This window comes from Esox lucius, chromosome 5 (assembly GCF_011004845.1).
Source record: "Esox lucius isolate fEsoLuc1 chromosome 5, fEsoLuc1.pri, whole genome shotgun sequence".
NCBI classification, from domain to species: Eukaryota; Metazoa; Chordata; class Actinopteri; order Esociformes; family Esocidae; genus Esox; species Esox lucius.
Window position 1 is genome coordinate 5,911,290 of NC_047573.1, and position 14,210 is coordinate 5,925,499.

Genomic DNA, 14,210 nt, shown 5'->3' on the forward strand with positions numbered 1-14,210 from the left:
CCCCAAGAAGCCGTAATAACCAAATGACCTGAACGGGTGAGCCCCAAAGACTGACACACTCAAATTATATGATACATGCTAGCCTGTTAAGAAGAATTGCACAAATCCATGTTTGACAGTTGCTATTTGAGAAATTGATGAAATGTTTCGCAACACAACATTTTGTTTGGCAGAATGAATACACCCCAGTATAGCCCCGCTAGTACAGCCAGGAAAGTGTCAGGCATTATTAGAGCTCTGATTCTTCTCCCTCTGCCCGGAAGGAGACCCCCCCCCCCCCACACACACATCTCTAGGGTCTCCATATCTCTATTGCTGTCATATTACTGAGGTTTTCAGTGGGGAGGGTGGGATTGCAGGTCAGACAGAATCTCAAGCATTGTGACTAGCACGCCCTTGCTCTCATTTTCTGTGGTTTGTGAGGTTGTGTGTGTGTGTGTGTGTGTGTGGGGGGGGGGGGTTGGACCAAAATGTTGAGGTTTGCTATTGATGCTGGCGTGTAAGGAGACAAACACTGAATCCAGAGAGTTATGAGTGGAGCTGCAGGGATAGGGAGCTGGTGGGTTGGAGATGGGGGAGAAGACACTGAATCTGACTGCATGGAGATTAGCAAGGTCAGGCTCACATTTGTAATTCTGGATGTAATTCCTGTCCACTGCTCTTTGACAATCTCTGCTCTCTCTTTTCCTGATGTTTCTATCCAATGAAAAATCACAAATACATCAAATATAAATATGAATTATAGTTCTATAGAATGTTTTCATCCCCTCCCAAACGTGTGTCCAATTGGAAATTAGGCCTTTGCATTGTGGCACAACACATTGGAACCAGTTAGCTCCGAAGCCAGTGCCTTCAGCATGCGGTGGAGGTAAAAGCATTTCCCGGCCAACAACCACAGTTATAAGACAAGGTAGCCTGCTCCGTCATCCTCCTGGCCGTGTCGTGCTGACATAATTTGCACCTCCATGCACAGGCTCCCCCATCAACCTTCTGGAGCCTTTCATGGGGCCAAAACAAACCTTGTTTGTATCTAGTTTTCCTGAATTGCTGTAATGGGCTCTGTTTTAAATGGCACCCTTTTCCATAATAATGCACTAGATTTGACTACAGAATTGCTCTATAGTAAAGGTTTTAGGGAATAGAATATCATTGTGGATACAGTCATCGCATTAGTCTGTCAGTGTGGTTGAATTTTATTTTGTATTATTCTTTTATTCAACTTTTTTCCTCTGCCTTTGGTTGAAAGGAGGAAGTGATCCCAGGAGGACACAGTGATATCCACTGGGACAGTTTCACATGACAAGATGAGATGAGCCTGAATGAACCAAGCCTTGCTGTGCTGGTTTAGTTACAAATCCAAGACACTAGTTGTTGGAAACATACCAGAATGGACAGTGTGAAGAAAGAATGAGAGAGAATAGGATGAAAAAAAAAGAGACTTATATAACTGAGCTGTGAAAGGAGTGAATAGGCCTTCGGTTTCAGTGGTAAGGACAAGACGGGTATTAGAGGCCTACTCTAATACCCATCTTGTCAACCAACAAAATGATAATTTTAGCTTTACACTTTAAAAGCATGTGTAGCACCTGGTGGTACACTGGCTAGTGTAGATATTAGAATGTAAACATGGACACCTACCTTTCTCACAGAGGAGTCCAGTGAAGTGGAGGGGACAGTCGCAGTAGAAGGACAGGTCACCACCAGGACTCTGCTGCTCACGGCAGGACCCACCGTTACGACAGAGGTGGGCGTGGCAGATTAGGGTTGGGGGCTGGGTGGGGGCAGGTGGGAGCTGCAAGGGCCTGGTGGGAGCTGGGGGTGGAGGCTGAGGCCGGGTAGGAGCAAGTGGAGGCCTGGTGGGAGTATGCTGCCAGGGCCTGGTAGGGGTTAGAGGGGGGCGTGTAAGAGCTGGTGGTGGTGGCTGACGGCTGGTAGGAACTGGTGGTGGTTGAGGCCTGGTAGGAACTAGTGGTGGTGGTTGAGGCCTGGTAGGAACTAGTGGTGGTGGTTGAGGCCTGGTAGGAACTGGTGGTGGTGGTGGTTGAGGCCTGGTAGGAACTAGTGGTGGTGGTTGAGGCCTGGTAGGAACTGGTGGTGGTGGTTGTGGCCTGGTAGGAACTGGTGGTGGTTGCGGAGGCCTGGTAGAGATGGGTTTGTACCGGCTCAGAGTAGGTTGCCAGGGTCGAGTAGGGGCCGGTGGTGGTGGCTGAGGCCTGGTAGGAGCTGATGGTGGTGGCTGAGGCCTGATATGAACTGGTGGAGACCTGGTAGGAGCTGGTGGTGGTGGCTGAGGCCTGGTAGGAGCTGGTGGTGGTGGCTGAGGCCTGGTAGGAGCTGGTGGTGGTGGCTGAGGCCTGATAGGAGCTGGTGGTGGTGGCTGAGGCCTGGTATGAACTGGTGGAGGCCTGGTAGGAGCTGGTGGTGGTGGCTGAGGCCTGGTATGAACTGGTGGAGGCCTGGTAGGAGCTGGTGGTGGTGGCTGAGGCCTGGTATGAACTGGTGGAGGCCTGGTAGGAGCTGGTGGTGGTGGCTGAGGCCTGGTATGAACTGGTGGAGGCCTGGTAGGAGCTGGCGGTGGAGGCAGGGACCTGGTAGGAGCTGGTGTGTACCAGGTAGGAGTATGTTGCCAGGGCCTGGTAGGAGCTGGTGGTGGTGGCTGAGGTCTGGTACGGGCTGGTTGCCAAGGGTCATATACTGGTCGCTGAGTCTGGGTAGGGACTGTTTGTTGCCAGGGATGAGTAGGAGCTGGTTGCCAGGGCCTGGATGCTGGTTGCTGTGGCAGGATAGGCACTGGTTGTCGGGGCAGGGTAGGAATAGGTTGCCATGGGCGGTGAGGTACGGGTGGAGGTCGGGATGGAGGTGTCCGGGTCCATAGCGATGCGCTGATACCAGGTGAACCTTGATCTCTAACAGTGGTAGTGGACTGGGTGGTCCTTAGTGACGTGTTCACTCTGGGAGTGCTGGGCCTTTGAGTCCAATCAAACTGACTTCTAGTGAAGGATTCTGGGGTACCTAATGGGCCCCAGGGAAACCTGGAACACAGAGCCAATACCAACGGAAAGGAAGGTGGTAGAACATTAGGATGTTATAAATGTAGTAAAATGACTTTGCTTTTATAAACTGGTTACAAACACAGTTAGGGAAGTAAAAAGCTGTGAATTGTCATACCTTTGGTATACAGTCTGATAAAATACAGCCAAACAGCACAAGGATTCAAACCACCTAGTTTATAAAGAGCATCTGATAATAACTATTCACAGTATTTTATTCTATTTAGTAAAAAAAAATATGTACGTTTTGTCAATGAAGCATGCTATTTTCAGTATCTACGCGTGTAACAAAGGCTTGCTAGACAATGGTAACTTGCTATCAATATCTTCAGGCAGTTACCAGACCATAAGACAATTACTGGTAAGTACCATTAACCAGTAAACCAGCGTTAACCATCAAACCAGCATTAGCCAGTAAAGAGTTAAACAGCACTTTAATGGCTCAGAAGGTGAAGTCGGTACTTTTTGAACAAAAGTATTGACTTGGCACATCAATCAGTGATGTAGTGGTATCAATAAAGACGGCTATGTCTCCATTGTTCCTATACGATGACGCACTGACTCACAACTCATTTCTGTGGTTACACAGGCTCGGCGTCCGTGGTGCATGCGTGAAAGGTCAGCAACTGTTTTCCTCCGCCCTGGCTGCATCATCAGAGTAATGCGTTCATGGTTTAACCGCAGCAATCTCCCAGAAACCACAATCAATCAATTTCTCACACCACAGGTAGCTATTTATGAATCCTAACATATAGGGTGGTTATCAAATGGCATCCTACCCCCTTCACGGTTAACAGTAGACTAGTCCCCTTAATAGGGGATAGGATGCCATTTGGGCATGCATACATCATTCACACCACACACATGCATCAGTAGGGGTCTTCAACACACAGAGAAAGAGACAGAGCCTGAGTGAGAACGAGAGGTAGAAAGAGAGTGTGTGTGTCTTTGTTCACCCTAGCTCTACACAAAAAGCACATATGACTATCAGCACGTGCCACTGATTGTTTCATCGAATGTAAAGGCAATGGATGAGTTTGCACCATTTTATTGAATGTAAAGGCTATGGATGAAGTGGCACCATTATAGGAAAAGTAAAGGCTATGGATGAAGTTGCAATGACGAATAAGACCTGAGATGTTTTTGAGATATTATTGTCCACAGGCACTTTGTGTTTGTGAGTGTTTGTGTGTGCGAGCGCGTGTGTGTGTGTGTGTGCGCGCGTGAAGAACGTACTTTTTTCTTCTTTCTAGCAGAGACACTGGAGGATAAACATTATTAAACCCAGTGACTCTTTGAAAATAAAATGATTTTACCTGCAGTGGTCCACGTTGCTGCCGGCAATGGCACTAGAAGTATAGAATCCCCTCAGCTTATTCATTTCAACTATTTCAATGCAGCCTGTGTAGTTGGAGAAGGGTTTGGCCCCCTGAGGATGACAGAAACAACACTTTTTTTTTAGACAGCTGCTGTGAAATAAGGTAGTTAAGCAGAACACACACGTTTCACTAAAAAGTGATACTGAACATGATGAAGAGTCCAAGCCATCATTTTGTAGGAGGCTGCACGTTTCGGTCGCAAGGCTAGCATCAAAAGAAAATTCTGAATCGCTGTAGAGGTTCGTGACCCCCTTTTGGGCCTCATCCACAGAAGGTACAAGTGCATTAGGCAATACTTCTATTTGTATAAGCTGTCACAAGTAAAGGGTCTGCAGATGTTTAGTAAATGGTTTATGAATGGCCAGCAGAGGTTTTATAGATGTTTGGCAGATGGTTTATGGTTCATCAGCAGACGTTTTATACCTGTCCACCAGATGTCTGATTACAGTCAACAACATTTCAAATAACTACTCGATGTCCACTAGGGATCAAATTAGTGTCAAATTAGACGATGTAATATCAATTAACAGGTTATCTTAACTGGCACACTTAATTGCGGCTTGAACTAGTTCTGCCGCGGTGGAGTTGATAAATCCGAACTGGAGGTCCCTCCTGACATCCTAAGATTTGGGCAACACCGGCTCACCAGAAGATCTCAATGGCAGTGGAGAGCGGTGCATTAAAGGCGTGTTATGTTGCCACGCTTAACGCTGAACAGCAAATGCGGCTGCTCACACCTCGAATGTGTCGACACGTTCATGCCAACATCGGCGTAGCGGTGTGAGATGGACACACTGAACGAAACAACACTACAACGCCTTCCCTATTCAAATACTGCATCATATACTGTATGTGTTTTTCAGTTCATCTGTTGGCGAGTGGTATTTAGAGGAGAGAGTTTGGGAAAGATAGAGGTGAGAGTGTGTGATTAAATAGCAGTTGGCCGTACTGTAATCTAACCCATGCAGCTGTGGTTTATGTGCACTGGAGGCAGAGGGCTTAGACCTCCAGACTATCCTATGTCACGCAGCTGTTCATTCTAGCCGGGCAAAATAAATTACAAGTGCAACATGTATGTTTTTCCATTTTTACAGTCTTTGGTTGAAGTCATAGATAGCACTCAGGGCACACAGGAGGTTTCAGCAGAATGCAAACAGGCTTTAAATGTACATCCTGTGGCCCCTTTCATCAAGCAGGCTGCATGTGAGAAAGCCCAAGCCAACATTTTCAAAAGCTCGGTCAGAGCACTACGCGTGGTGCTTTTCTGACGGAGACAGCTCGTCATGTTAGCCCCTCGAGTGGGAGATGACGAGCGGTGTGACACGGCCCCTTTATGAGTCACTAGGGTGCATGTGACCCTGAAGGAGGCAGTGTCCTGGTGTGTTCGAAGCCAGGTGGGGACGTGGTAATTTAGCATTTGAAAGGCCCTATAACTGGTGATTAGGAGTGGGAGACTCACTTAACTTACTTAGGCACCCCCTCGTCTCACAGGACGGCATCTGACGTGACCAACTATGGAAATTACATCAGCAACAGCATTTTACGGCAGTTAAATGGAACAGCAAAATATTATTCATTAAAAGTAATCTATTAATGGAGTTTCTGATCCGTCATTTGTTCACGAGTGTCCTTGTAATTTATGGTTGACTCAGATGTTCATCAATCAGCGTTTCTCGACATTTTTATAACTGGCATTTGAAACATCCCGACTGGTAATTTCCCATCCCAGATATGGACACGAATGCAGCCTCAGAGTGGAAACCTGTGAGGTCCATTATGACAATAACTTAACAAGTAACAATCCCAGGTACCTGTTGAACAGCGTATAGACATTTTAAAAAAGGACATTATTTAAATGTATTGACTTGTAGTGAAGCGCACTTCCGTTCACGCCATTGTACACTGTCACGAAGTGAGACGCATTCGACAAACAGGGATGTAAAATGAAAGACCATACGGATAGTACAGAGAATAACTGAAGAAAGGTACAACAAGACCTGCAGGTCTACCGTCATAGTCCTCAGTTCTGTGAACTCACCTGATATGGCTGGTATCGATGAGGCAGACCTCCTATGAAGAGATGGCTTGTTCTCTGTATTGTGAGTCCTGACCAGTAGTTGCTGGGCCTGCTTCTGACTCTCTCATGCCCAGACAAGACCACCTCCGCTTCGCATGGGGCTAGGTGTTGTCTGTGGGAAACAATGTTCCCAAGAAACACTACGTTCACAGGAAATACTATGTTCATAGGCAATATGTTCAAAATTATTATTTATCTGGTTCAGGGTGCCCCCTTAAAATGCAGCTGACAAATCTTAGGAGAAGTTAGAACATTCAGAGATAAAACATTTGAATATGAAGTTCATAAATTAATATAACATCTGATCATTTCAACCAGGCCAAATATGTTCCCCCAATAGGTGCGGTGCCTCTGCGTTCACAGGAAATATTTTATTTACAAGAAATTCAAAGTATAAACAAAGCTACTGAAACGTTCGCGACAGATTTTCAGACCAGACATTTGAAAAACAACCATACGTCACATTGGAAGAGTCTCGGTAGTATTAAAAAACATTATTTAAAAGAACTAGCAATTTGTTTGTTTAACGGATGTAAATGTAATAAATTAATGATGCTGTTTTACATATCACCAATGGACATTATAAGGCTAAAATGCCATGTTCTAATATGTTTCAATTACCCTTGCCCGAGGAGTATACAATTACTTTAAGAGCTAAGCTTTCCTAATGCTTATTTCATGACCGTTTTGCCTTCTTAATATTCCCCCACTCAAAAACAGGTTGAGCTGAGTGAGAAGAGTACTGATGATAAAAGGCCAGTGTTTCCATGGATACCAGCTATATTGAGTTGAAACTAGGATATACCCTCTCTGGAGTGGTATTTAATAAATTATTTATTTTTACCTTCATTTTAACAGCAAGTCCCTTTGAGACCAACCTCACAACAAATTACACAAAGAACATACACACAAAATGCAATTAAATTAAATACAAACAAACAAGCAGTAACAAGTAATACAAAACATCTAATTAAATAAAGCATAAATGGAATACACGCGAAAAACCATCACATTCATCAGCAAAGAGGTGCTCAATCAACTCTAAACAGCTAGAAAGGTACCAATACAACAATTTGTGCTAAAATAATTAGATATTCCCCAAGTCTTCTTAAGTACATTAGAAGTCAGAATTTCCATAGTTAGACTTCCCTGTGACTGTGTAAGCCACGTTGTATTTGGGCAGTAAACATCTCAAATGACAGACTTTACATGCAAAAGCCTTTGTAAAATAAAATAATGTAGTGTTTCAACCTATGTGCATTTTTAAAGAGAGCCACCCAAGTGATAAAGCTAGCAGTTATGACTGCATAATATTTGACTTGTTATAAAATGAAATGGAATATGGGAAACTCCATCTAACAGCATTCAGGGGCAACTTTCTTTTTGTGGATGATGTCGCCACAATCTAAGATAGGAAGGAACATTGACTTCTTGACATTCTATGATATAGCAAAGCACATAACCGATAAAAAAAAATAAAAAAGCCAATTTCTATTCTCAACTTCTTAGTTAACTAATCAATATGCATTTCAAACGACAACTTATTGACTGCCCAAACGCACAGAAACATTCTGCAGCCAATGAATTTAATTTCTATGGTTGTAGCCTCTTTGATAACTGGTTCAGTACAAAAACACATTTTGGCCGGTACTGTTTAATAATGATCAAACATATCCCTTTGAAAAAGAATAACCTCCAGCTCGGGTAATCCCTAACACTCCACCCACCATTTAATGGATCTCTTAGAACAAAGCCACTAGAGCTTCTTAAGGGTTGCATTCAGGACAAACACGTCCTTTAGACTCAGAGTCAAGATGTGACACTGCAGTGGTTAGATACAAGCAGTTTTATAACTAGGAGATTTTCTCTCCGTGAAGGCTTGCTCCAAGGGTTGTTCTAATCTGAGCTACACACTCATGTTGTGTATGACTCATCCCAGTCTGCATACAACCAGACAAAGCTGTTCACGAGCCACAACTAATTACAGGTGTATGAGTGTGATCTAAACTAACATGCATATTCTGACTTAGAAGCCCAATGAGAAATTACAGATTCTTGTAGTTGTCTCATTGTTGAGAACAAGTGCACAATGAACAGTGAAGTGGCATTATCTCTTAAATGAAACTCACTGCTAGCTACATGGCCATCTGCCAAAAATGATTTACTATATGTTTTATATACAATCCAGGTTAAATTAATTATTTTCAAGTTTACCAACGTGTTAGATCTGTTAGATCTTATTGTACATCCACGCTATCTGGACATAAATGGAACTTCTCAACCATGACAAGCCAAAGCTTGGTAGAATTTCCTTCACAATGTAATGGTTGTAATTGTAAAAAAATTTATGTAGTAAAGATTGCAAAGTTCGAAATCCAGTTTTAGATGCAATTGTTAGGCAACTATTTTGGTGTAGAAAAGCACACAACATCATCTGTGCTACAAGGCAGAAATGGTAGTACTACAGTAGTGTTAACTGGTCCGCACAGCCTGTTCTGCCGGACAACTTCCTCACGGTTCCTGGAAAGAAATGCTGTTGGCTGGCTAAACATGGGTCACTCTTTGAGCCGACAGAGACATTCAACCGGTTTTCCCCACCTCAGACGGAATCAGAGCCCAAGGTGTCTTTTGCTGGGTTTGAGAGCTTAAAAACTGGCAAGTATACAGAGTACAAAGATCATGTTATCCACGCAACAGTGATGTTAGGATGAAACAGCCAGAGGTTACGAAGCAGAACATAGCTTCAGCGTGTAAATTAGCTAGAAAGACGTGTCGGCATCGAGTAACTGTCTCTAACCCCCTCCCAGTTAGGGTAGTGATGAGATTTACAACAGACACGCACAGCTCAATTGCTGGCTGAAAACAGAGATCTGCCCCATCACAGGAGAGTTTGTAGATAGTTGGCTCTCTTTCTGGAACTCTCCCATAATAAGAGCCAATCAGTTGAAGAGTGATGGACTCCATCCTAGCTGGAGCAGTGCTCTTTGTTTATCATAGACTCACTCCTGTAGCCACATCCTGAGATAGGGTTCAGGCCTGTTAGCTACAGCCTGCTAAGTGGAGTCTGTCAGTAGCATAGTCAGAGTAGTTTTCTCCATTGAAATGGTGACGTGACCCAGGCTGAGCAAAGGTGGTGTTCACAAGGTGGTGTTCACCATAGCATTCTTACCAGAATAAAGCCATTTTCCATTCTATTTCGACTTGCCTGAAAAAAACAGTAGAATGTGATTTTGAAAAATGCTCACATCTCAATCAGACTACTTTTTCAGCCTGATTGAGAAAACCCCAAAAAAATTTATTTTTGGTACAGACTCATAATTAAATAACTGGAGAGATTCCAACAGTGGAGTTGGCCATCACTTCAGCAGTAATTAATTCATAAACTTCTGACAAAATTATCATAATCATTAGAAAGCAAATAATGTACTCCTCCCAAAATAAGCATACTTTTCCAAAACTCAAAGGAAAATTCCATGGAACTGCCAGGATAGCAGACCAATGGGAAAACCTCTGACCTTTCTAATCCTTCACAGCTCGACACATTCAGAAAAATAGTAATGAACTCTATGTCACTGTCCTCGTCCACCTGGTCGTCCCTGTCCTTTTCCACCTGGTCATCTCTTTCCTTGTCCACCAGGTTATCACAGTCCTTTTCCACCTGGTCATCCCTGTCCTTCTCCACCTGGTCCTACCTCTCTTGGTCCACCTGGCCCTACCTGTCCTTTTCCACCTGGTTGTGCCTGTCCTAGTCCACCAGGTTGTGCAGCTGATCTGGATTCTACCCAAACACTCTGGACAAAGTCCACCTGTATATAAAGACCTGGACACAACCCACCTGTATATAAAGACTCTGGACACAGCCCACCTGTATATAAAGACTCTGGACACAGCCCATCTGTTTATAAAGACTCCGGACACAGCCCACCTGTATATGGAGACTCTGGGCATAGTCCATATTTGTATTAATGGACTGACAGGTCATCTGAACATGTAAACATATTGATTTGGCCCAAAAAGGTTACATCCTCTTATTATCTTCACCTGACACAACCTGAGTGAGCCCCTCTCAGAGTCTGTCTCTTCTCTAGGTTTCTTCCCAGGTTCCAAACCAATTAGGGAGTTTCTCCTAGCCACTGTGCATCAACTCTTTCCATTGGATGCTCTTTGGGGTTTCCAGGCCGGGTGTCTGTATACCCACTCTTAGACTGATGTAAAAAGGTCTTGATAAAATAAATATGAACAGCGCCAGTAACGGATCTCATGGCAGCGGGTGCATTCTAAATGGCACCCTATTCCCACAGGGCTGTGATGCAATAGTGCACTACAGAGGGGACAGGGGGCCATTTGTGTCTGTGTCTCTGATGGACTGCCTAGTACATGGAGTGCACTTTCTCTTCCAGTTGATTTTAAAATATGTCTCTGATGAACTGGCTGCTTGTGATCACTCAACCGTGACAGTCACAAACAACAAACAACTCCCATCTCCTTCCGTCTCCACCCAGCCTCCACCCAGCCACCCTCATTCATTTCAAAAGGACACAGTCGAAGAAACACTCACGAGGGCATTGCAAGGCAAGCTTCATATCTCTCTCTTTGTCTTCTTCTGTCCGTCTTGCGTTCTTCCTCTCTCCACCACCCCCCCCCCCTTTATCCACACCCTTCTTCAGCTCTTTATTCGGCTATGTCTTCAACCAGGGGTGATCATGACAGGAAACAGCAAGACCGTGAGTTTGGCTTGGATGCTTGGACAGTCAATGTAAAATGTAAAGCACAACACCAAGGGGAAAGAAAGCAATGTCTTAGATCACTCTAATGTGCCTGCTCTAATCTCATATAAATATTTTCATCACACCTATTCCCACTTATGCTCTTCAATGTATCTTATCATAAACTTTTAACGATTAACGTCGACTACTAATCTATAACGCATTTATTACAAATCTGCATTTCTTTGAATGTGTTATAACAGGTTGCAATTACATTATTAGAAGTTATGCAAATACATGTACTGCACCACCCATGTATAGCGCATTCAAGTCTGTTCTATGTAGAAGCTTATAGGTAGAGACCTTATTAGGCGTGACAGCACAGTGTGTTATTCTCCTCATTCCCTTTCTCTTCCTCCTGTTTAAAGAACCCAGTTTTAATGGGTCCTTGTGGAACCTTTTGGATAACCTTTAGGGATTAATTTTGCAAGGTGGAAGGTTATTCAAGTGGTTATTTAAGGAACCCTTAAAGGAGTTCTTTGAAACATCCGTTCACATTTTTCCTTGAAGACCTGAATGTGAAAAACCACTAAATGATCCATTTATGTTTGAAGGGCAGGGCTTTCCAACCCAGTTCTTGGAGAGCCTCCCTCCTGTAGGCCAACTATTTTACACCAGATTCGAATAACTGGCAGACTGATTAGCTGAATAATTTAGTTACATCTGAGTTTGGAAAGAAAACTAGAAGGAAAAACTTTTGGTGTTTAATTAACCTACTGAAGGGTAGTTCTCCAGGAACAGGACTGGAGTAATCTAGAGCGCTCTTGAATGCTATACTACCCAGTCACGCAATTTAGGCCGCCATACTGTACTGCCCCATCACACAAGCACAGACATTTACAAAAGAGGCAGCAAGCAGCACAGCCACAGACGTGCAGACAAATGCAACTTCACTGTATTGTCATTCCACTTTGCTGGTCTCTTTTTACATTCTTTCAATCCTCCTTCCCTTCTTCCCTTTCTTTGTCCTCCCCCCTTCCCTCTAAGACACCTTTAGCACCCGGCAGCAAGATCCCCCAGTCGTATTTTGAGGTGAGCCACGGGGGTCCCGCCCGGAACATTTCCAGAGCTTCTTTGGACGCTCTTCCAAACAACACTGGAGAGCATATAATTACTTAAGTGGAGATTCTGGGATAACTGTGTGCAGCTGCAGGCTACTCAATCCACAGATGCACACCCCCCCCTTCCTCCACACACCCCCCCCCCTCCCTCCACCCCTCCCCCGGTGCCAACTGACACACCCTCCTCAGGGGGGAGGGATGGAGGGAGGGAAGGAGGTCTAGGAAGCAATCAGGCCTTATTTGTCGAGCCTGTAATTTGAGGCCGGCTGTGTGGCATTTGGAGACCGCGGCTCTGGCACTCGGGGGCGAAAGAGAACGAGGAGGGAGGTCGGAGAGAGACGGGGGGAGGGGAACGTGGGGACAGGGAGCGAGGGACATAGAGAGAGCTCCTCCCAGAGTCGGTGTGGATGGAGAGACGGAGGGATGTGGTGGAGGAGGGGGCGGTTCATTTAGAAGCGCTCTGCCAGAAAGAAAGGACCGCCTGGCCTCTGGCCAGAGGGCACCAGGCCCCTCTGACGGACACCCAGTCCTTGAGAAGCCTCCCCTATGGAGCCCTATTCCCCATTTAGAAAGCAGATGTCGGCCAGGGCACCTTGCAAGGGACGAGGCGTCATTTGGAACGCAGACCTTGAGAAGACGCGGACGCCCAGACCCGGCGGATCCATATTAAACATATAGAAAACTGTCTTTGAAGGGTAGATACCTTCGGAACGACATCATTAATCAGGCCTTAGGCGGTCGGGGGGGGAGCCGTGACGTCGGAGATGAACGGAGAGAGGGAGGGATGTTGATCACCAGCCCGTCAGACAATCACCAGAGACTTGCTTTGGTCGAGGTGAAGCCTGGACTCACCTCCTCACCCTGCCTCGGCAACCTCCTTGCTGCGCACATCGTACCCCTCCCGTCCGTCCCTCCTTTCCTTCATACTGGCTATGGCAGGTCTCTCTGTGTTTCCCTCTCTTTAGCTTCTCTCTATCACCCCATGCGCCCCCCCGCCCCCCGCTCTTCTTTCATTCTGTCACTCTCTTTGTACATTTGTTATGACAGCTCTCTTCTGCCAGTTTTTTTTTTTTTTTTTTAAGGTCTTGTGCCAGAACATAATGGACAGACTTATGCTGTTGTTGCATTTTCAAGTGAAGCTGGTTTTCATGGCATTGAAAAAGAGATGTGACAGATTAATACACTTAAGATGAAGAATTGGCTGAGGGATCAAGTCACACCAAGCAGCTCTTAGCCTCAAATGAGAAATAGGTTTAAGCTGCGGGGCTACTTCTATACATTACATCAAAGAACTAATCGGTTTATCATTCTGAAACTGTCCAACTCTTATCATTCATTTGGTAAATTGCATTTTGACACTCCCAGAACAACTCAGGTCCAGGTTGGACATGTCGCTCAGTACACATTCATACCTCTTGTGAATACTTCAAGTGCATTCTTTGTGAAGACTTATAATGACAGATTGTGACGTTGTACTGTCATTGCAAGTCCTCAAACCATTCAGTAACCATTAATACCCTGCAGTTATAATCCTTTGTAAGTCGTTGTTACCATGTGTGAGCCCCAATGATCTGTTTATAAAATGGGTGGGTTCCTGGACACCAATAAAAACCCAGTTGAAACTCACTTGTTTCAACCTGAAAGATGTAAGACAGGGCTTACCCAGAAAGCTGTATAACAATTTGCAACAATGTGTCATACTTATATTCTAAGTATGATATACCATATGGCCTTTAAGTGGCAGATCTGACAGTTATGCCTCATTTTTCTCCAGAAGATGTTGCATCTTTTTCCATGAGTTTCTGCTCATAGAAAAGTTTCTCCTCTCCCAATTTTGTGATATTCAGTTTTCTACTATGGGCTTGCCTCGTTGTAAC

The 14,210-nt window shown here is 44.7% G+C and overlaps 1 protein-coding gene across 1 annotated transcript in view; it reads right to left on the reverse strand.

Moving 5' to 3' along the window:
• eys (eyes shut homolog) overlaps nucleotides 1–14,210 on the reverse strand; it is a 296,854-nt gene that overhangs the window by 104,652 nt on the left and 177,992 nt on the right. Inside the window, exons 38-40 of the mRNA XM_020046358.3 lie at nucleotides 6,468–6,618; nucleotides 4,367–4,479; nucleotides 1,639–3,032 (exon numbers count right to left, since the gene is read on the reverse strand). Coding sequence (XP_019901917.3) covers nucleotides 1,639–3,032; nucleotides 4,367–4,479; nucleotides 6,468–6,618 — 1,658 coding nt within the window. The remainder of the gene's footprint in view (nucleotides 1–1,638; nucleotides 3,033–4,366; nucleotides 4,480–6,467; nucleotides 6,619–14,210) is intronic.